This window comes from Sinocyclocheilus rhinocerous, unplaced genomic scaffold (assembly GCF_001515625.1).
Source record: "Sinocyclocheilus rhinocerous isolate Xijiao unplaced genomic scaffold, SAMN03320098_v1.1 scaffold5528, whole genome shotgun sequence".
Classification (NCBI taxonomy): Eukaryota; Metazoa; Chordata; class Actinopteri; order Cypriniformes; family Cyprinidae; genus Sinocyclocheilus; species Sinocyclocheilus rhinocerous.
Window position 1 is genome coordinate 108045 of NW_015649566.1, and position 21120 is coordinate 129164.

A 21120-nucleotide genomic window follows, 5' to 3' on the forward strand; every position below is an offset into this window, starting at 1 on the left:
TTTTCTGATGCGCGTAAACTTCTGAACATTTAAGAATTGTCTAAAGATGAAATGCAAAATGTGGAAACCAGAAGGGACCGCAGCTGCTGCTACTCCATAAACATCGGAATTGAAAGGACCCCAGGACAACCCCCAAGTCTCAGAGTTTTTCAAAAAGTTTAACTGAGAGGATTGCTTTCCCAGATCTGCCATAGCTGGTTTAACTTCTGAATCTATTTAAATTCATTTTGGTTGTGCAACCAATAGCAAACAAACATTTGCTTGAGGATAGAGTAGGATTGCCAGTGGCTGAATAGTCCATGCTATTCAATGATTTTGTTCAGTGAAACCTGTCTAGCTGTGTTTCTTCAACTCCAACTGTACTGTTTATCTTTGCATGTAAAACAGGCTATAAAACAGACTTGCTAATAAGATATCGTCTTACATTAGGGAATATAGCCTTATTAGCAGTCAAGAGAAACGGCGCATGTCATTACTGACACCATGATTGAGCTCGACAACAGACACTGTCTGGACACATGGAATATCATTGAGTTTATTCAAAGCCGTTTACGGCACAGGAAGTCGCCCTGCAGCATACTGACATGTCATGGCTTGCTTAAGGGCACCATGGAGACTGGGCATCTCACAAATTGTCCTATTTGTGGAGAACACCATCAAGTCCAACTGATTTCAGACAGGCTTCTGAGGCAGCATAATGGTCTAATGATCTACAACAAAATAGACAGAGCTTTGGTCAAATAAAACCAAGCAAATATCTAAACACGAAAATACTAATGTGGGTTATGCGCAGCAAACTTCCACAAACCTCAGGTTGCATCACTTCCGGTTCTTGTGTTTTGATATCTACATTTTTCTTCTGACTAACATTCGAATATTAGAATTGAACGGCAACAATAAAAAGAACTAGATAGGTTAGCTAATTACCTTAAAAGCCCATAGATATCGCCGTCAGTTCTACTGCTGTTTACACTTTCTCTGGCATTATGTTCATGCAATGTTCAGCGTAAAGCTTATTTTAGCTGCAACTTTCAGATGCCTTTTTTTTTTCCTTTCAGCTCAAATGTCACGCAAATGCACACACAGGATAGTGAGATATCATAGGCAGTGAAGGATACATCTATGCTGCCTTCAAAAACTGATCAAATAAAGGTATCTCAACATACAGGATGTGACATAATCATCTGATTCGGACATGCCTTGTTTTCCTTCTTCCTCCATATGCTGCCTGCAGAATTAAAAATAGTAGGATTAAAATGAACTAAAATTCAAAGAAATGTATATAACTGTAATTTTTTTTTAAAAGACAAAGCCTTGTTTGAAAGTTCTGAAGCTTTTTAAAGGTTTATAAACCATATGCATAGATTTACATTCAAAAGACATTATTATTTCACAATGTTTAGGTATTCAGCACATATTCCTGGATTCTAGAATGTAAAGCTTGAGGCCAGTATGCAGTGGTTTGACTTACTCCAAGAACAACAGTCCTTGCCTGCTTAATTAAAATTGATCACAGTTACTATTAGTGTGCAAAAGATGGACAACACAGGGCAATTTTGCCTCCTGACTAGGAAGCCTAGAAAGCCATGCCATGAGACTTACAGATCCGATCTGCTTCACTCCCTGCACACTAATGAACATTTTAATCAGTGCATGCTTATTAAAACGTATTTCACCTCCAACCCCTTGTGTTTCACATGGACATCTACTAACAGCAAGTAGGTAAACAAGGACATTTTTCCCCCCAAGGTGTACAGACAGACTAGTCAATCAGAGCCTCTGAACCCTCACACAGACATGTTTTGTAACATAAAACAGACATTAACCATCAGTGTTGGATGGAAAAAGATTAAACCATGACAACTGAGATCCAAAGAAAGGCCAGCTAATTTTCTGATGACGCTTCCCAGTGCCTAAAAATAAGATGTGATATTACAAATCATCACCCGTGCATTGTTCAGTGTAAACCTCTAAAGTCTTAGGCCTGTGTGTGCTGTGGTGTGAGGGAAAAATTGTTCTCTATTCGCACTGCAGAATAAATCACACTGCTTTTATTAGCAGCTCCGCCACACTGGTTTCAAATAGGCACAGTTTTATGAACATTATTACTGGGAGATCATGTGAGGCTTCACAGCATAAAGAAAGACCTGCCTGAAATTCAACACATTTAAACCAGAAAACAGGTCTGTCTGTTAACTGGCCATGTAATTTATCCAAAGTGAAAACAATCAGAAGAGAAGTTCTTATAAGGGTGACTATAAAGTAAAATGACCACCATTTTGTTGGATATGCAGAGATGTAAAGTTTAAAGGCATCAAGAAAGCGGAAATTTTCAGGGGGGTGTGATAATTGCAGCTGAGGTAATTTGTTCAGTAGTTAGTAGAGCCGTATAATGGGTTTTCTCATCCCATTATTAAGGTTTGTCTGGCTCACGAGGCTGTTAACGATCTGAAAATAATGTTGAAATCATGTGGCAACAGCTTACCATCGTCACCCGTCACCGACAGACTGTGTTACACTCCCAAAGGGACACTAGACTCGCAGAGAAAAGTACTATTCATGTAAATAGCACTGACCGAAGTAATTACTTTGTCCCCTTGTGAAGGTGGTAACAGGTCAGAACAGATACAAATGGTCATTTCTAAACACTATTCATAGAGATAATGAAGGAAACAATTTGAATGTATCATTGGGAAGGCGCGTAACTGTTGTGCCTATAGCAACAAAGCTTCTGCTGTTGTGTGCTGAGAAACAAACTGCTCTTCCAATTTGTTCCTCAGCATGAAATGGTTAAGCATACAATGAAATCTCAGGCAGGTAATAAAAACATATTTATTTAGCATATGTACATCTGTTAATATATTCTATTTTAAAATGAAATTCATTCCTGTGATGGCAAAGCTGAATTTTCAGCATCATTACTCCACTCTTCAGTGTCATACACTCTTAAAAATAAAGGTTCTTTCTTAAAGCTCGTCAACGAACATTTTTTTGTCATACTTTTTGTTAACGAAAGTAACACTACCGTGCAGCAGAATTGGAGAGGACCTCCTGTCAGACAACATCTCTAAGGTGCTATGAATGAACCATATGACTAGTAAGTAAAACTTCACACATACACTACTGTTCAAAATTTTGAGGTAGGTACAATTTTTTTTTTAATGTTTTTGAAAGAAGTATAGTGCTCAGCACTACCACATTTAAAACAAAAATATTGTAAAATATTAGCACAATTTAAAATACCTGTTTTCTATGTGAATATATTTTAAACTGTAATTTATTATTGTGATCAAAGCAGAATTTCAGATACCATTCAAACATTTGTGGTAAGAATAAAAAAGAGAGAAATTGATACTTTTATTAATCAAGGGTGCATTAAAGGTGCAATAGGTGATTGTCTTCAGAAAAAATTTTTGTTATGCTGGTTGAAAGTTTCTACACATCCCGATAGCAAGCATTAAGTTAAGTGGTCTAAATGTTAAATGTTTAAAGTTTTCTCACCGGTGAATGACACATGATGTAGGCAGCCCAGCGGTTCCCAATTCCAGTCCTCGCGCATGTATTTTGCATGTCTCGCTTAGTTAACACACCCGATTCAGATAACCAGCTCGTTAGAAGAGAGCTATGTGCATGAACTGTGTTCCGATCGATATGATCCCTACACAGTGTTTATTGCTCCCTACTCCCTGAGCAGGGGAAATCCGTTGAAGTTTACTTAACTTCGGAACATGGGCTGGAATTGGGAACCGCTGATGTAGCCTATTGTAGTAATGTTGTCTCTGGTATTCTGATCTGTGAGCGTATATGCGTTCAGGGGGCGTGGCTTTGGGCGGCGATTGCAGGGAGGGTGGGACGTTCGCTTTCAGTGCTATCAGGCTAAAGTTAGCATTTTCCAAGATCGCCTACTGCACCTTTAAATGTATCTATTGTAACAGTGAAGACATTTATAATGTTGGAAAAGGTTTTTATTTACTGAATTATTTAATAAATGTAATAAATGCTGTTCAATAAATGCTGAACTTTTTATTCATTCTGAAAGAATCCTGAAAATGTTTTCAGCTGTTTTAACAATAAGAAATTTTTCTTAAGCGGCAAATCAGCATATCAGAACGATTTCTGAAAGATCCTGTGACACTGAAGACTGGAGTAACCATGCTGAAAATTCAGCTTTACATAACAGGAATAAATTATATTTTAAAATATATAAAATTAGTAATAATATTTTGCAATATTACTATTTTCTCTGTATTCTTGATTAAACAAATGCAGACTTGGTGAGCAGAAGAGTTTTTCTTTTTCTTTTTCAAAAGCATTAAAACATTGTAATGTTTGCAAGCTTTTGGAAAAACTTTTTTTTATACAGATACTGTATAACATTATTTCCTAGTTCTTATATTGCTTAAATACCATTAATCAGATGGATTTGTGGCCCAAGATGCTGGGATAGGCTACAGCCACCACGACCCTACAGAGGATAAGTGGTTTGGAGAGTGAATAGTTGGATGGATGAACTTGCAAGATAGCACTTTGACTTGCTTTGATTTTGTTTCTCTTCTTGCTGCTGTTCAGATTAGAAAATACCTTTCCATTATCTTTGTTTGTCATTTTGCATCATCATTATACCTGTGCTAAAACTATGAAATTGAGAAACTAATGAAAGTGTCTTTTTTTTGTTTTTGTTACAGGATCCTGTGTACTTAGCCTCAACCATTCATCAGAAGTGGGAACTCCTTGACCCACCAGTGGCAGTTTCCACATGATGAATAAAATGGTTCTTCAGGGAACCAGAAATGGTTATTCTATGGCATCGCCTTGAAACCCCCCTTTTCGTTCTTCCTGGCACCTTTTTTATAAGAGTGTGCTCCTTTAGAAATTTAATATGAATATCTTAAATCAAGGTCTGAGTACATGATGCTTAGTTGGTGTCGTCTAAAAGTTAGGACTCTTTACCTCCTTTCTGTTGCCTCACAAATCATAACAAGCTTGACCAAGAGGACTGTCATGTCTTTTAAACTGTCTTCTTTTGCTCTGCACTTTTCTCATCAAGTGATTAGAAAATTCTTAAACATTGTGCAATCCCATTACAGCTTTGTACATTTTCTAAAGTATCATTTCAATGTCTGTGAAGACGATTTTGCTCTTGCTCAAAACTGGCGTCCTTGTATTTCAATATTTATGCAACACTTCTTGTCTCAATTTCAAAAGGAAATGAAAAGAAGCTTTCAGAGGGGAGCGTCTCGGCAGATACGTGGATTCACTGGCAGATGGAGGGAAGACCAAAGAGAGACCTCGTGAACGTCAGCATCACACACATTTCCCCTCTAACTTAATTTGACATCATGTCCTTTAGGCCTGTTCACCTCCTCACATCTGCAGCGCTGAAGAAGCTCTACAACGTCCAGCACTAGTTAGAGGCCGTTTGTACGCTTGCCGGCAGCACTGAGAGGCATCAGGCAGAGAGTGTGTTTGAGCAGCAGGCACTGTCATTCATCCTGACACCTTTTGTGCTCATGGTGAGCCACAGCCAAATGACAAAGCTCCAAACCTTTGTATATCATTGACTGTAGGAGACTGAGCCAATTAGAGCTGTTTGTCAGTGGAGAAGCAATCATTAAAAGCCACAGTGTGGCAGATTACCCTCTAGTACTGACTGCCTTACATACCTGAGCTGTTCCTTTGCATATTCTTCATGAATATGTAAGCACTTTCTGTTTTTGAAGCAGATCAGTAGATGCACATTTATATAGAAAAAACATTACAACAGCCGGTGGAAAGCGATGGAAAACAGACCTGAGGCAAGGTGAACTTCATCAATCATCAGTTGCCCTGCTTTCAACATGGAAGTTAATAGTCATTGATAATTTTGCTTAAAAAATGAAAGGTGCTGTTTTAAAATGTCCATGGCTTTTTCAGTGGCCTTCAAGATTGACACATTGTATGATAAAAATATAATACAGCAGAAAATATGTGGACTTCTTGGAGGTAACTCAGCTTAACTTGATGAAATCATATGAGCAAAAGACTGTACTTCCCTCTACTGGTGATTTAATGGTAATGGGTCTTAAAATACAAAACTTTGTTTACTCCTTGTCTATCAGCTACTCAGAAAAAAAGTTATCTGCTGTAGGCTAAAGGTTATTTTTCCTCACCACCCATTGAGCCTAAACAATAACATATATGTGGTCACACGTGTTGCTCGTGTCGTGTGACTTTTTCTCAGGGTGAGTTTATTTTTGAAAGTCAATTTCTGACACATATCCAAATTCTTGACTGCAGAAAATCTGTTGAACATTTCCACTGCTATTGCCCTGTGGAAAAACAAGACCATTCATCTTTTGTGAGCCCTTGTGACAAATAGTCCTGGTCTCCGCTCTAGTCCTAGTTGAGCATATCTGGGTCAACAAGTTCTAGTGGTCATTAACCCTGTGACAGAAAAGAACCTCTGCGTTTAAAAATTACTGTATGTGAATGAGATGTCCGTATTGATTTCTGTATGATAGTAGAGGACTGCAGTGTTTGCCAGAGGAGGGTCATATCTCTGTTTGCCTTTACAGTAGTTGCCACTTCCTAACATTCTTTGAATGCCACTGAAGAATTATTGACACACATGTTCTTCAAATAAATACATTTTAATCTGTGTTATTAATATCCTTCTCTTTGTAACTTATGTTTCAGTCTAAAAGCAGGCCTTGTCCTCTAGCTTGTTTAACTCTCAATAACTTTTTGGAGTTGGATGTCTTCCAACAGATAACCACAACCGGAGTAAGTGCCATCTGTTAAATGTCACTGATGGCTCGGCAAATTTACATGAACTTTGGAACACTATTCAGAGAAAGTCAAAGGATTTTCGTCTAAAATGTGTGGGAGTATTAGATAGAAAATTCCGTAAAAATGCATTGACAATCAGCAACACAACTTGGAGTACTAATTTCAAACAAAATATGCCAAATAGAGTTACATTAGTACAATCAAAATGTTTAACATCTCCAATAAGACACTTTTTCTACAAATACATTTTCATACATATTCATATCACGCCTCTCAGTAAACATTGATCAAAGGTAAAAAAAATAAATAATAATAATTATATCAAGCTTTTGCTAGAATTAATTTGATGTTCAAACGCTAAAACTGCAAACAGTAGAAACAGCAGCCAATTGAAAATGAAAACAGCAGAAATGAAGAGGTTAATTCTGTGCAGAACACTGTGTGTTTTTTCCTAGGTGATATATAGGGGCAGAGTTGGTTCAGATCTGTCACACACATGCCACTCTTCTAGTGAACGCCTGCTGGACTGCTGCCACAATAAAACGGTAGAGCCAAATCCAAAATTTCTCATTTGAAAACAATCAAATCTATCGTTCTTAAAATCTTTATCTACTTTCCGAATTAGAAGCATTGAGAAAAGTAATATAATAGTGTGATAATCTGAATGTCACAAATTTCACAGATGTTAAGAAAGGTATAGAGATAGGTAGGTGCTTTTTTTTTTTTTTTTACCATACTAGTGTTTAATGTTGACATTTTGATAATTGTCTCTTAGTTGGAATGAACCACTTTGTACTGCTATTGTTGTACACACTGGGGACATCAGTGGTGCTGGCAGACCCCAACAAAGAGGAATCCAGACCCTCACAGGAGCCAAGGCTCTCGGTAGATCCAAAGCCCTCAGAGGAACCCAACGGCCAAAAAAGCGAGCCTTGCTCAAAGGGATGCACCTGTTTTCAAGACTACAGCTTAGAGCTCAATGTCTACTGCAGCACACGTAATTTCACCCAGGTTCCCTCCGACATCCCTCTATCTACACACTTCTTATGGCTGGATGGAAACCTGTTTACTAACTTACCAGCGGCTGCTTTCGAAAAGCTGTCCAATCTGGAGTTCCTGAACCTACAGAGCAGCTTGCTGGTATCCCTTGATGGCCATGTCTTTAGAAGTCTGAATTTCCTTGCTCACCTGCACCTTGAGAGAAACAATATTCGTTCATTACCTGGCATAGTCTTTCAGGGCACACCCAACCTTGCGTCCCTCAGTCTCAACAATAACCAGCTGTCTCGAATAGATGACAAGTTGTTCGCTGGACTCAGCCACATGTGGTTGTTGAACCTAGGATGGAATTCATTGTCTGTCCTGCCTGAGACGGGGTTCCAGGACCTACACGGATTACGAGAGTTGGTTCTTGCTGGGAATCGCCTGGCGTATCTCCAACCACAGCTATTTCAGGGACTCACTGAGCTCAAAGAATTGGACCTAACTGGAAACTATCTGAAAGTTATTAAGGCAAATGTGTTTCTGAAACTACCAAAGCTGCAGAAGCTTTATCTGACCCAAAACCAGATAGTGACTGTGGCACCTAGGGCATTTGTAGGCATGAAATCTTTGAGATGGTTGGACCTCAGCAAAAATCGTCTATCTGTACTTCACGATGAAACTTTCCTCGGTCTGCACAGCCTACATGTGCTTCGCCTGTCAAATAACTCAATTGGTAGCCTAAGACCCGGGACTTTTCGTGACCTGCAGTATCTTGAGGAACTCTGCCTTTGCCACAACCAGATTCGAGCCTTGGGAGTGAGAGTTTTTGAAGGGCTGGGTCATCTAGAGGTGTTGAACTTGGAGAACAACCGGCTACAAGAGGCACGCATGGGCGCATTTATAGGCCTGAATCACCTTGCTGTGATAAAACTTACTGGCAGCTGTTTGCACAGCCTCCCGGATGAAATTTTCAAGGGTCTGTCAAAGCTCCACAGTATTCATCTTGATAGAAGCTGTCTGACAAAAGTCTCAGCCCAAAGTTTCATCGGTCTAACAGGTCTTCGTCGCCTCTTCCTACAACACAACAACATTTCAATGGTTGAGCGTCAGAGTTTTGTGGAACTACAAGGGCTGCAACAGCTTGATCTAAGGTTCAACCAGTTAACATCTATCAACTCCCACACATTTTATGGCCTGAAGAACCTTGATTACCTGCTGCTGTCAGGCAACTTAATTCACAATCTTCCTGCTGAGGCCTTACTGCCTCTGCAACACCTGTCTTGGCTGGATCTCTCTGGAAATAGGCTGGAGTTCATACTTAATGCGACCATATACATGCTGCCACGTTTGCGTTACTTGAATCTGAAAGACAATGTACTGGTCAACCTCCCAGCTTCTATACCCAATAGCTTGGATCAGCTCTGGCTCTCAGGTAACAACTGGAAATGTGACTGTAGTGCAAAAGCCTTTAGAGATTTCTTTCTACAGAAGCCACAGGTGGTTCCGCTGCAGGTTGAAATGCTTGGGGAAGGTGAGGAGCCCCATACACTTGTCACAATACAAAATAACATCACATGTGCCAGCCCACACAACGTTTCTGGACATGACCTGCGGAACATCGGCAGTGAACATTTTCGGGACTGTTAAATCTAAAAATATTAATTCTGCTACACCACATTTTACTTTTTCTATTCAGTCATTATAAATCAAATCCATATGTCAGAGCTTCAATTCATGACTTTTATTTATCTCAAGAAATATCTTTTGTGAAAATATCTTAAAGATGCCTGATAGGCTCTCATTCTTAATCCAAGTCATGTAAAAATAACAGTGTTATTTGATGATCAATTATGTTGATATATTCAGGTAAATATATATATTTTTGGAAATAAATTCAAATAAAGGCTACTGGAAAAAATTGTTAGGTGGTAAAATATTTAAAATATACACACATTTATGAAGAGCTCAGATGCAAAAGCCTCTAAGTGTCGTTTGAAATATTCTTCTAAAATTAGCATTTTCATCAGGCTCCTGTGTGTAGGTTCAGTAATTTCACTTTAATGGCAGTGAATAGGTTGTTTTCATTGCTATTAAAGTAAAATAACTGAACATAAACATAGGAGCTTGAGAAAAATGCTAATTTTAGATGAACATTTCAGACGGCACTTACACTCTAAAAAATGCTGGGTTAAATACAATCCAGTGCTGGGTGAAATATGGACAAACCCAGCAATTGGGTTGTTTAGAAGCTTTTGCATCTGAACTCTTAATATATATATATATATATATTACTTTATGTCTATTGTCTAATTGTACTCTACATATAACATTCCAAGTATTATGCTGCCCTGTGTTTTTTTTTTTTTTATGTCTAGCTCTTCCTTCAAAATCAAACAAAATTTGTTTGTTTATGGTCACTATGTAAACATGTAAAAGGACATTGTGCAAATGCTCGGTCTGATAAACCAAACCCAAATATGGATATATGTACATAATATTGATCCATGTTCTAAGTCCAAAGACCTGCTGAGCAACATCTTCAGGTTTGAGTATACAATCAGTGGTCAATTCCCTGTTTACTTCTTCAGAACAGCAATGATCTAAAATTATCAATGACAATGATTTAATAACAATTACAATCATTTTAAATTGCAATGTAACTTTACTTAAGTTCCCCAAATTACCCCTAAACAACCCAAATAACCTACAAGGTTTCCAGCTGAATTATTGAAACATTATTTTTGCAATTCTGAAGAATTCGTTTTTTCTTCTTCTAAAGGGTCATGAACAAACACCATTCCACTCCAGTGTCTTTCCACCTCATTTCTATTTTATTGTGCTTTGTCATAGCATGTTATGTATCCTAAAAACCTTAAATAGGCCTAGGCCTAATATTTTCACACTTTTTTAATAGTTTGACAAAATTACAGCTTGACTACCACAAGTGATATTTATGTATTTTTGTCACACATCACGTCTCATATTTTATCTTACGCTCTTCGCACAGTGTTGTTTCCTTCATATTCTTAAACTTTATCAAAAGGGGCAGTGAGATCAGTCACAACAATCATGTAATTTTCGCACAAACGTTGATGTTTATTTCACTTTAAGTTTTATAGAGCTTTAAACGTAATAAATCATTCACAAATCCTGTTTTTTTTCATAAAAAACAATATTTGTTCGTTTTAAATAATAATAATAATAATAATAATAATAATAATAATACAAATAGTAATAATAATAAATCAATAGCAAGTACTCGATTAGCAAGTTTCGCGCCAAAACATCTACTTGACACTGAAAGAGAAACGATAAAAAAAGGCCGGCGTCAACAAAGCGGTATCGGCAGCGCGTGCGGTCACCATGACAACTACAGTTTTGCTCGGTGGCGTTTGAACGTCAGACTGCATAGAGTCAACATGCAACTGCTGTTTACTACAGTATTTTGAGAGGAAAAATACGCACCTGCCAAATACATACAGAAATGCAGAGGAATTTGCATCTAGACGACATTATATCAAAGATACCATCTCTTGACTCTGACCTATCATCAGTAAGTTCAAACTACTGTGTTGATACTCCTTTGCAGGTATCTTTTTTATTATTATTGTTATATTAACAGTGTTTATAATCGTAATGATTATTTTTGACCAAGTCAATGAGGTCCAGGTGAGTTATCTTAAACGTCACAAGCTTTGCTGTAAGTACTTGTGGACTAACTGAAATAAACACAGCTGAACATCACATTTCACACTACAGTCAGACAATGAAGTAGAGATGGCTGTTCTAAAGCAACTACCAGTGACTCACTTGCCGATAGGAAGCAGCACGAACCTGGAGTGTCCAAAAGTCAAGGTGTGTGTCTGTGTGTGTGTGTGTGAGAGAGAGAGTTTGCCATCTTTAATAATTTCTTAGATCACAATGTCGTAGCATCTAACGTCACTTAAATCTGTATCACAGCCATTCACTTCCTGGACTGATGATAGCCAAAAAGGTGACTCTAATCCTCAGCTTCCTGTGGGTCACAAAACAGAAGAATCACTGAATGAAAAAGTGCCACATAAAACAGAATGCAATGTGCCTTTGCAACAAAAAGCAAACACGACTGATTGGATAGAGACCAAGTTCTGTCCTGTTTTATCACTGACAGTAAGTTAGGTTGTATTTAATCACATTTTTAGACTAGGGCTATTCAGTAAAACCATGTGACGAATTATCTCAACAGCCTCTTGATACCTGGGATCTTGGCCAAGTCCTTCAGACTCTACAGCAACACAAACCTCTTGTCAAGCCAATTCAATCCGATACACGCAGAGGTTGGATTGCAGACACTGTTTACTCATTCAGGCTACATACATTTCATTTCAGATGAACATAAAAGGAAAACATCATTTGTTTGTTACAGGCAATGACAGTGAAATGAATGAAAATGATTTAATGAAGCAGCTGGTTGCTTTTTGTGAGAAGAAAGTAAATGAGATGGAAATAAAGACACATGTTTCATCTACGAAAACCCATAATATACAAGAATCATCCCTCAGGTACAGTCATGTTATACCATTTCTATTATAATAAATGACATGACATTACATTTAGATAACATTCAAAAGTTTGGGGTCAGTCGGGTTTTTTTTTTTATTCAGTAAGGATCCATTAAACTGATCAAAAGTGACAGTAAAGACATTTACAGAGTTACAAAATATTTCTGTTTCAAATAAATGCTGTTCTTTTGCACTTTTAATTTATCAAAGAATCCTTAAAAATGTATCACAGTTTCCACAAAAGTATTAAGTAGCACAACATTTTTTTAACATTGATCATAATAAGAAATATTTCTTGAGCAGCAAATCAGCATATTAGAATGATTTCTGAAGGATCATGTGACACTGAAGACTGGAGTAATGATGTTAAAAATTCAGCGTTGCATCACAGGAATCAATTATATTTTAAAACATTCAAATATAACAGTTTAAATTGCAATAATATTTCACAATATTGCTGTTTTTACTGTATGTTTGATCAAATAAATGCAGCCTTGGTGAGCATAAGAGACTTCTTTAAAAAACATAAAAACAAAAAAGAACTTTCAAACCCCAAACTTTTGAACAGTAGTGTATATTCTCACATTTACAGATTACTGTACTGCAGGTTAAAAGTGTTTAGGACTTTTCCCAGATGTACTGGACGACTGATGAATGAGACAGATTTTAAAGGGACCTCAGCACAATTACAACACAATCAAGATTCTCCAACCATATATATTGATTTGCGCAACAATGCATTTCAAACAAAACAATCAGTCATTAGCCAGAGTAACAGTGTCGTAAGTCCTGCAAACCCGGACAAGAAAAAGAGCTCCACTAAGAAGAGGTCTAATGTAAGAGCAAATGGACAGAAAAGGTAAGATATCACATAAAAGTCATCTATCCTAACATAAATTATTAATGAAAATTTCACAAGTTTTAAATATATGCTGAGAACCTTGTACATTACAATACATTACAAACTCAATAATCTGGAAAAAAAAATACATTAATATTCCAAATAATGAACGGCTGATGAAATCTACTCTCCTTTAAAAGCCATGACATCTTAAAAGCTAAGTTATAATGCATTTATTTTTCATTTCTAGAGAATTTTCTGGGAAGAGTTTATTACTCCAAAACATGAGACAGTCAGAAGAAAGTATGTTAGAGATGTCTGGGAGCTGGAGAAATCCACAAGATTTTGCTGAGGATAAGCAGAAAAACTCTTCAGGGAAAAGTATAAAGGAAAACCATGATTCTGAAACTAGCTGCAGTGAACCTGGTATTCGGCAGGTCAATGTCTGCTGTCCTACTGTGAAACATGACCAACATAAACAGAGTACTCCATCTTCTCACATTCCAGCTGCTCAAAACAAGCAAAGGTACAAAATACACTTACAGTTTCTTCACTCACAGGAACATGCATAACCTTATGTAATAATTGTGTGACTATGCATACAGAGAGCAACACAGTCAAAAAATCAGATGGCAGAAGGATCTGAAGTTCTTGCAAGCATTCAGACCTGAATATCTTAATAATAATGGTCAGGAAGCTGCTGAGAGGACTGATATTCTTTATGAGCCTGTGAGTTATTGGCTGTTTATCTATAAAATAAAAAAGTAATAATTTGAACGCTGTTCTCATATTTAGAGTAAAACTGCTGTACTCACTTCCCTTAGGAAGCATCCTACCTTTCTTCTGTGAACACTCTACCTCCAGATCTACAGATGAAGGAGTGTTTGCTGCTGACTGTGTCCTTATCCAGTCCTGGGGTGGTGGCTGGAAGAACGCAGAGAAAAACACAGACAATGGATTCAGCCTTGATCAAATCACATGTTTACAATGCACTCATAGCATGGTTCATGTCTTTGGTGTGTCTGTTATTTTGTACAGAAATACATTCATCTTTGGCAGTGAAAAATATTTGACATTTTATGCTACATTTCATCTTTTTGTTACACGTACTGTTATAGACTGATCCAAAAACCTGTGGGAGAAAAGGTAACAAGCTTGATGCCCCTTTTTGGGTGGCTGGGCTGCAGCAGTTTTACAAGGAAGATGGCTTGGCCTTGTACATCTGTGCCATGTCTCTCGAGGATTGTCGAACTGGCTGTAGAAATTCCGGGGTTGAGTTCTACACATTTTCCTTGACATATATATATATATTTTTTTAAATATCTAATTAAAAATAATGCAAATTTTTTAAAGGCTAATTTAATAATGCTTTCATTATTATGCTCATAGATGAAGAAGGTGGAAAGCGACGAGAGCATGTTTTACAGACGAGTTTGCAAGTTCTTTGCTCAGACGCCATTGAAGACTGTTGCCTTCTGGGTACCTCAGCTTAATCATTTGCTGGAGGAACAGGCGTATCCTACCCATGTCCACTTGCCCTCATCCTACCTGGACTGCTTCATTTCTGTCAACCCAAATGGAGAGGTCTTATATGACTTATGCATCCATTATGTTTACTGTGATTGAGACGTTTTTGTCTAAATTTTTAAAGCACTTTGTTTCAGGCTGTTGAAAAGGTCTTTAGTATGATCCCAAGTTTCTACTGGCAAACTCTGGAAACAGAAGATCAAAAATGTCAAGGCGCAGAAGCCACAATTTCTCAAGAGTGTCATACTGAGGTGAAAGAGTCTTTCGTAAAGGCCTTTATATCTTTCAATGAACAGTTTCTCATTTTATGGTTAATTCTTTTCAGACAGCACTTGTTCTGATAGGCAGTACACTGTTTCTTAACCCATTGGCAATGCATCACACACTTGAGCTTATGTGGAGATCAAGTCTAGATGTGTGTGGTATCCGCTTCCTCTATCCGCCCCAAGAGCTCCTGACAAACTTTGCAGGTACATATAATCTCCCACCATAATTACACAACATGTATACAAATTGCATGGGTTAATCCATATCCTGTCTTCTTTAAAGCACTTTGTTTCAGGCTGTTGAAAAAGTCTTTAGTATGATCCCAAGTTTCTACTGGCAAACTCTGGAAACAGAAGATCAAAAATGTCAAAGCGCAGAAGCCACAATTTCTCAAGAGTGTCATACTGAGGTGAAAGAGTCTTTCGTAAAGGCCTTTATATCTTTCAATGAACAGTTTCTCATTTTATGGTTAATTCTTTTCAGACAGCACTTGTTCTGATAGGCAGTACACTGTTTCTTAACCCATTGGCAATGCATCACACACTTGAGCTTATGTGGAGATCAAGTCTAGATGTGTGTGGTATCCGCTTCCTCTATCCGCCCCAAGAGCTCTTGACAAACTTTGCAGGTACATATAATCTCCCACCATAATTACACAACATGTATACAAATTGCATGGGTTAATCCATATCCTGTCTTCTAGTCAGCAAGTCAGTTATGCATGAAGGGGAACATTCTCATCAGCCAGTGCTCATCATGGCTTTCCGGGGTCCTCACGCTAACTCAGTGTGGCAGGAGATCACAGGGCCATCAGACCCCCAGCTGGCAAGGCGGACAGATCCGGCATCCATCAACGCCCTGTATGGTCACAGTCAAGACCAGCCCCTACTCTACTCACCCCGTCTTGCCAGTCTTGTGCATCTGGGGCTGTGCTTGTGGTTTGGTGGTAGAATAGCAAAAAACAGCCTGTCAACGTTAGTATTCCTATGTATTGTAATAATTCCCAAATTTGGGTCATTGTTTACTCACCCTCATTCCAAACATGTACGATTGTCTTCAAATACGAAATACAAAGAAGATATCCAAAGAACCTTTCAGCTGCTTTTGCCCATATTATGAAAGTCAATGGGAGCCAAACAAGCATGAAATAATCCATAAAATTCAACGGGTATGTTCGAGGTCTTTTGAAGTGACACAGTCATTTTATTTGATGAACAGATTGAAATTTAAGCCTTTATTCACTCTCAAATCAAAACATTAATCAACAGATTACATCATTTCAAATTCCATCATCAAAAGTGATCATCTTGCTTCAGAAGTTCGTCATTTGAAAGGATCTTCAAAATCTTCTTATTTTGTTTCATAGAAAAAAAATAATAATACAAGTTTGGAACAACATGAGTAAATGATGACTTTTTTGGTGAACTATTACTTTGAACTACCTTCTGACTCTGTTAACAGGATCCAGGACTCTGGTAACAAAGGAGTCAGATGTTCCCATGTTCTGACCTCTTCTCCAGCAAGTTTATGTGCCACAGTGAAAGGTGACTAGAGAATAAAAACTATGTTATTTTAAAAGTGTCTAACATCTAATAAGTCAAACTTTCTACCCCTTTGCCTTTGCCCCCTTACAGCGGATATCTTTCTCCTTGTGTCTCCTGTGGTTGGACCACGCTGTTACAGCTATATACTATCTGCATGTGCAAAAACAGGCTTCAGTCTATTGGGACTTCAAAGAGCGCAGATCTCCAGGAAACAAGCTCAATCTCTGGGACTCACTGCAAAGCAGGTGAATAAACCCAACAGTGAGCCTGTACATGTACAGAGATATATTGAAACTGAGAGTGGGCCACTACCATGACATTGATGCTGATTGCATTTGTCTGGAAATGCTGTCTGTCTCCGTTAGGTAGCAGCGTTCTGTCACGCTCCCACAGTGTTTCTGGCTGGAGAACAGGTTGAGCTGTCCTCTCACTGCCTGGTGCTGCTCATGAGGAGAGAAAGTGCAGTTAGACACTGTTCCAGACTGCCGATAGGTAAAGCATCCGGATAGCATACATCGTGCCAGCCATTTACTGTATGTGAAGCTGTACAGAAGTTCTCCAAGCATTAAGTGTCCTGTGTCTTTGCCTGATGAAGGTTTGATGAATGAGCTTGCTGCACAAGGCCTTATTGGATCGATCCGTTCAAGATTCACAGATGTTCTGGGTCCAAATGTCTGCTTTCACACTGTACCCTACTCTAAAACCCACCACAATGTTCTGGGTATATACATTACTTTGCATTTTCATGATTTGTCCACATACCATCTGAGCTTTTTTGACATTTATATGACGTCCTACAGGTGGGCTCATGTGGACAGTGCCGGAGTGTAGCCACATGGTCTTGTCCAAACACACATATCCCTCTTGTCCAGATGCAGAGCAGGTGGTGATTCTCACACTAACTGGTCAAAACATTGTGGAGAAAGAAATGGACTTTCTTCAGAAGGTTCTCAGTGGAGATTCAGCAGGTACATGACATCTACCTAAAACAGAGGTGTACAATCCTGCTCCCGGAGTGCCACCTTCCAGCAGAGTTTATCTTTGAATGAACTAATCAAGGTCTTTAGGATAACTAGAAACAACCAGGTAGGTGTATTGGAGCTGAAATCTTCAGGAAAGTGGCCCTCCAGGAGCAGGATTGGAGCATTCCTGACCTAAAACTATACCGTCACAAATGTACCTGTATACTTGGTTGAGTAAATCACTAAGTTACAGAACCAAATCTACCTTGTCTTGTATAAACAGGACAAGAGGGATTTGAGTTGCTTGCACTAAAGTGGGAGCCCAAGCTGTCTCAGCAGCAGGCGCAAGAGTTGAGCCCGTTTGAGATCGGAGAAAAAGAGTGGCAGAGCAGTGTGCAGAGCTTGACATCCACTCCTGCCCTGGTTTTGGGTTTGAGGAGGGTGAGGGCATTTGTCACCCTACGTAGACTTTTACCACAAAATTACCCAGGAAACCTGCATGTATTGATGTCCCCCACACCTGAGACAGCTTTCAGACAGACCTGCCTCTTCTTCTCTGAGGCAGAATTGGTCCCTGGTGAGGATTAAAGTAGATAATACCAGTTTTGTAAGGATGATCTTTTTACTTTCGTGTCAAAAGCGGTTTGCTTAATTCAAAATCCCTTCGTCTTCAGATCACACTAGTCGTCCATCATTGAAATTCTTACCGCCTCATCACATTGACACTCCTGGTATGTACAGAACCAAGCCAAAATATATTTTGCCCGCTATGCACTCTGGGAACTGACTGTCAATCTCCGACAACCCTCAGGTCTAAGAAGTCAGTTGCTTTACAGTTACATGACAGTGGGTAAGTGATGTCTTCTCAGAACATGTTTTCTGAGCTGTCTTTCATGGCCTTTTCTCTCAACTTCCTGCCTCTGTACTCTACAGGCCCAGAGCCACTTTTGACTCTAGCTCTGTTTAAGCCTGGAGCCTGGAGACATCGCTTTGGTAAAATTCTCACCGTAATCAAACAGAACGGATATACTCTAGTGGGCTTACGTGTGCTTCTGCTGGACTCGAGCATGGCAAATGCACTGACACATCCATCAGAGCAAAAGGTCTCTCTGTCCTCCTCTTTTTAAGTATCATACAAAGAACAAATAATCTAATTTTAGACCCTTGTGAAAAAGAAGTACATTTTAGCATACTTTAAAAAGTGTACTTATTAAGGAAATAATATACGTAACCTCAAACTGAATGTAATGTTTACACTTAATTCATGTTAATTGCAATTAAGTGAAAATGTGTTATAGTCACTGATCTATATGTATGACTATTCTCTATTATAGATCAGTGGCTATAGTACAAAGACAAATTGCTTAAATTTAGTGTGATTTTTGACCTACTTGAGTAGGACTTCATATATACAATTATCATATTATCATCATCAAATCATAATAACTTCTATTCGTCATGGAAATAATTGTACTGCCGAATATACTGACAAACATTTATGGTAAACTAAAATATACCATAATGTAATTTTTGTAAACTGTTGTACATCAAAATAAATGTACTTCTTTCTCCCGCTGGCTTTAAGCATGACAAAATGATAAAATATTATTAAAACAAGATTTAAAATGTTCTTTAAAGTAAAACTTCTTAATTTGACATTACAAAGTGCACTTTTTAAAAGATTATGTGGTGTACTCTCTTTAAGTACACTTAAGTGGTCTTTTATTTCATTAGTATTATAATCAACTGCAAATAGTTTAAGTATACTTTTTAATATTTAAAGCACACTACAGGAGCACATGCTATACAATAAATGTATACAATAAATACAATAAAAATTTTGCTTGAGTGTGTAATATAAGAAACCATTTGTCTTATGCCTATTTAATATCCAGGATCCCATTGAGGAGCTGGAGTTGAAGTACTTGAGATCGGGCCCCTCGCTGGCTTTGGGTTTACTGAGAGTGAATGCAGTAAAGAGGTTGTTGGAGCTGATGGGCCCTGAGGATCCTGTTGAAGCCCGTACTATAGATCAGACCCTATGGAGGGCCCAGTATGGCTCTGACAGGCTGCACAATGGAATCTATGGTCAGCACTCTGACAAAAATAAAAAAAATCTGCCCAAAGCTTACTGACAATATGTGTACGTTCTCGTACAGGATCTCCATCGTATCGAAAGGCTGTAGAAGACATAAAACTGGTATTTCCAGAGGGTGTGTGCTGCAATGAAACTTCAGTTATGAGACATGAGCAGGTATTGTAACTTGTCTTTCCTCCCCCTACAAGTATGTTGATACATTGGTGTTATAAACATCTCTTCTGTCTTATTTCAGATATCCTGCTTGCATTCAGATCCTGAAGCTAGTTTGGATCGTGGACAGCTGCACACCCTTAGAACCGCCGACAAAGACCAATTTTGTTCAGGATTCAGTCAAGGCAAGGCATTCTTCCACTTCCTCACCCCTCTATCAACACATCACAAAACTGAGCCAATGACACAAACATAAACAGTCATGTTGATATTTTACTAGCTGCGATTGACCTTTGTAATGAGGATGGGAACCGTTGTTATTTATTTGTGTTTTGGTGCCAGTAGGGCCTTTGGTCTGCAGTGCTCTTTGTCAGACCACCTGCCTGCTGATACCTTCCAACCTCCTGCGGCAGAATCAGCCTCCTCTCTACTCAGAGCTACTGCAGAGGTTGCTTAGGACAGGCTGCCACCTGGTGGCTGGAAGGCTCTGCACACCAGATGAGAAACAAAGGCAGCACATATGCAAGTTACTGAGGTCCTCTGCTGGTGAAGCACTTCTGTGTGAGGGCCCCTGCCTTATCATTGCTTTGCAAGCAGACAATGCCATCACATGTTTCGATATCATTCTCGAGAGGTACAAGCCGAGCTGAAATGGAAGTAAAAGGTTACAGCAGTCTATAGTATAAACCATATGTAACTCTATTGTTTGTCGTCTTCTGTAGCATTTGCAGAGAGAGACCTGACTTTAAGAGAGTTACAATGAAACTTCTTTACCCAAACTCTGAAAGTGGGGTGAGTACAGTACAATTTATCTTACACATTTAAAATAAAGGTTGCCAAATGACGTTTTGCTGTGATGCCCTAGAACCATTTTTGGTTCCCTAAAGAACCCAAAGTTTGCAAAGAAACAGTTCTTAGTGTGAATAACATTTTAATAATCTAAAGAACCTTTCACTTTTGTGTAATGAAAAGTTTACATGGATGTTAAAGGTTTTTGAACCATCAATGCCAATAAAGAACCTTTATTTTTCTAAGTGTACCTTATTTTTCTGTATCTGCAGGCAGTGAAATTGCTGTGTTACCTGTTTGCTGATCTCTGTCTTGACAGTCATCACCGCGTAGCACCACCATAACCAGGAGTTATTCTATAATAGGTACCTAGTGCTAAATATGTAGCTTTCTATATTTTCACATGAATGTGATTACAGACATTACTGGCATGTTTTTACATGGAAATGAAAAGAATGTCTTAATCTTACTAGAGCACAAAAACAGTGTAGTGTTCCAAAGTAGCATATTTATTCAAGAATAATCATTTTTAATTGCTGAATTTAAATCTAACTTACACAAAAACACAAACTGTTTTTAGTCTACTCTGTAACTGATGATTTAGAAGTACATGAGGGAAAGAAGAAGACGAAACACTCGAGGCGGG

At 38.4% G+C, this 21120-nt stretch overlaps 2 protein-coding genes across 2 annotated transcripts; both read left to right on the forward strand.

Annotated features, from left to right (window-relative positions):
• The first annotated feature begins 7243 nt into the window (after positions 1-7243).
• LOC107710645 (insulin-like growth factor-binding protein complex acid labile subunit) lies at positions 7244-9622 on the forward strand. The gene is made up of 2 exons (XM_016515471.1): positions 7244-7313; positions 7544-9622. The coding sequence occupies exon 2, from the start codon at positions 7549-7551 to the stop codon at positions 9397-9399; it is 1851 nt and encodes a 616-aa protein (XP_016370957.1). The 5' UTR covers positions 7244-7313; positions 7544-7548; the 3' UTR covers positions 9400-9622.
• A 1373-nt stretch (positions 9623-10995) lies between these two features.
• LOC107710648 (uncharacterized) lies at positions 10996-20944 on the forward strand. The gene is made up of 29 exons (XM_016515477.1): positions 10996-11305; positions 11512-11607; positions 11713-11901; positions 11978-12068; positions 12158-12293; positions 12928-13152; positions 13385-13660; positions 13740-13863; positions 13959-14150; positions 14253-14405; positions 14524-14718; positions 15224-15337; positions 15412-15556; positions 15632-15902; positions 16390-16472; positions 16563-16717; positions 16838-16964; positions 17068-17193; positions 17273-17440; positions 17718-18011; positions 18109-18165; positions 18246-18284; positions 18368-18537; positions 19330-19522; positions 19594-19688; positions 19768-19868; positions 20020-20319; positions 20408-20477; positions 20747-20944. Exons 1-29 carry the CDS (start codon positions 11237-11239, stop codon positions 20816-20818), a joined length of 4326 nt encoding a protein of 1441 aa, XP_016370963.1. The 5' UTR covers positions 10996-11236; the 3' UTR covers positions 20819-20944.
• Positions 20945-21120: the final 176 nt, after the last annotated feature.

Coding starts and splice junctions, on each gene's coding strand:
- LOC107710648 (XM_016515477.1), top strand. CDS start 11,237: ATGCAGAGGAATTTGCATCTAGACGACATTATATCAAAGATACCATCT. Junction 11,306..11,511: donor TTGACTCTGACCTATCATCA/GTAAGTTCAAAC, acceptor TTCACACTACAG/TCAGACAATGAAGTAGAGAT. Junction 18,166..18,245: donor TCATCACATTGACACTCCTG/GTATGTACAGAA, acceptor GACAACCCTCAG/GTCTAAGAAGTCAGTTGCTT.
- LOC107710645 (XM_016515471.1), top strand. CDS start 7,549: ATGAACCACTTTGTACTGCTATTGTTGTACACACTGGGGACATCAGTG.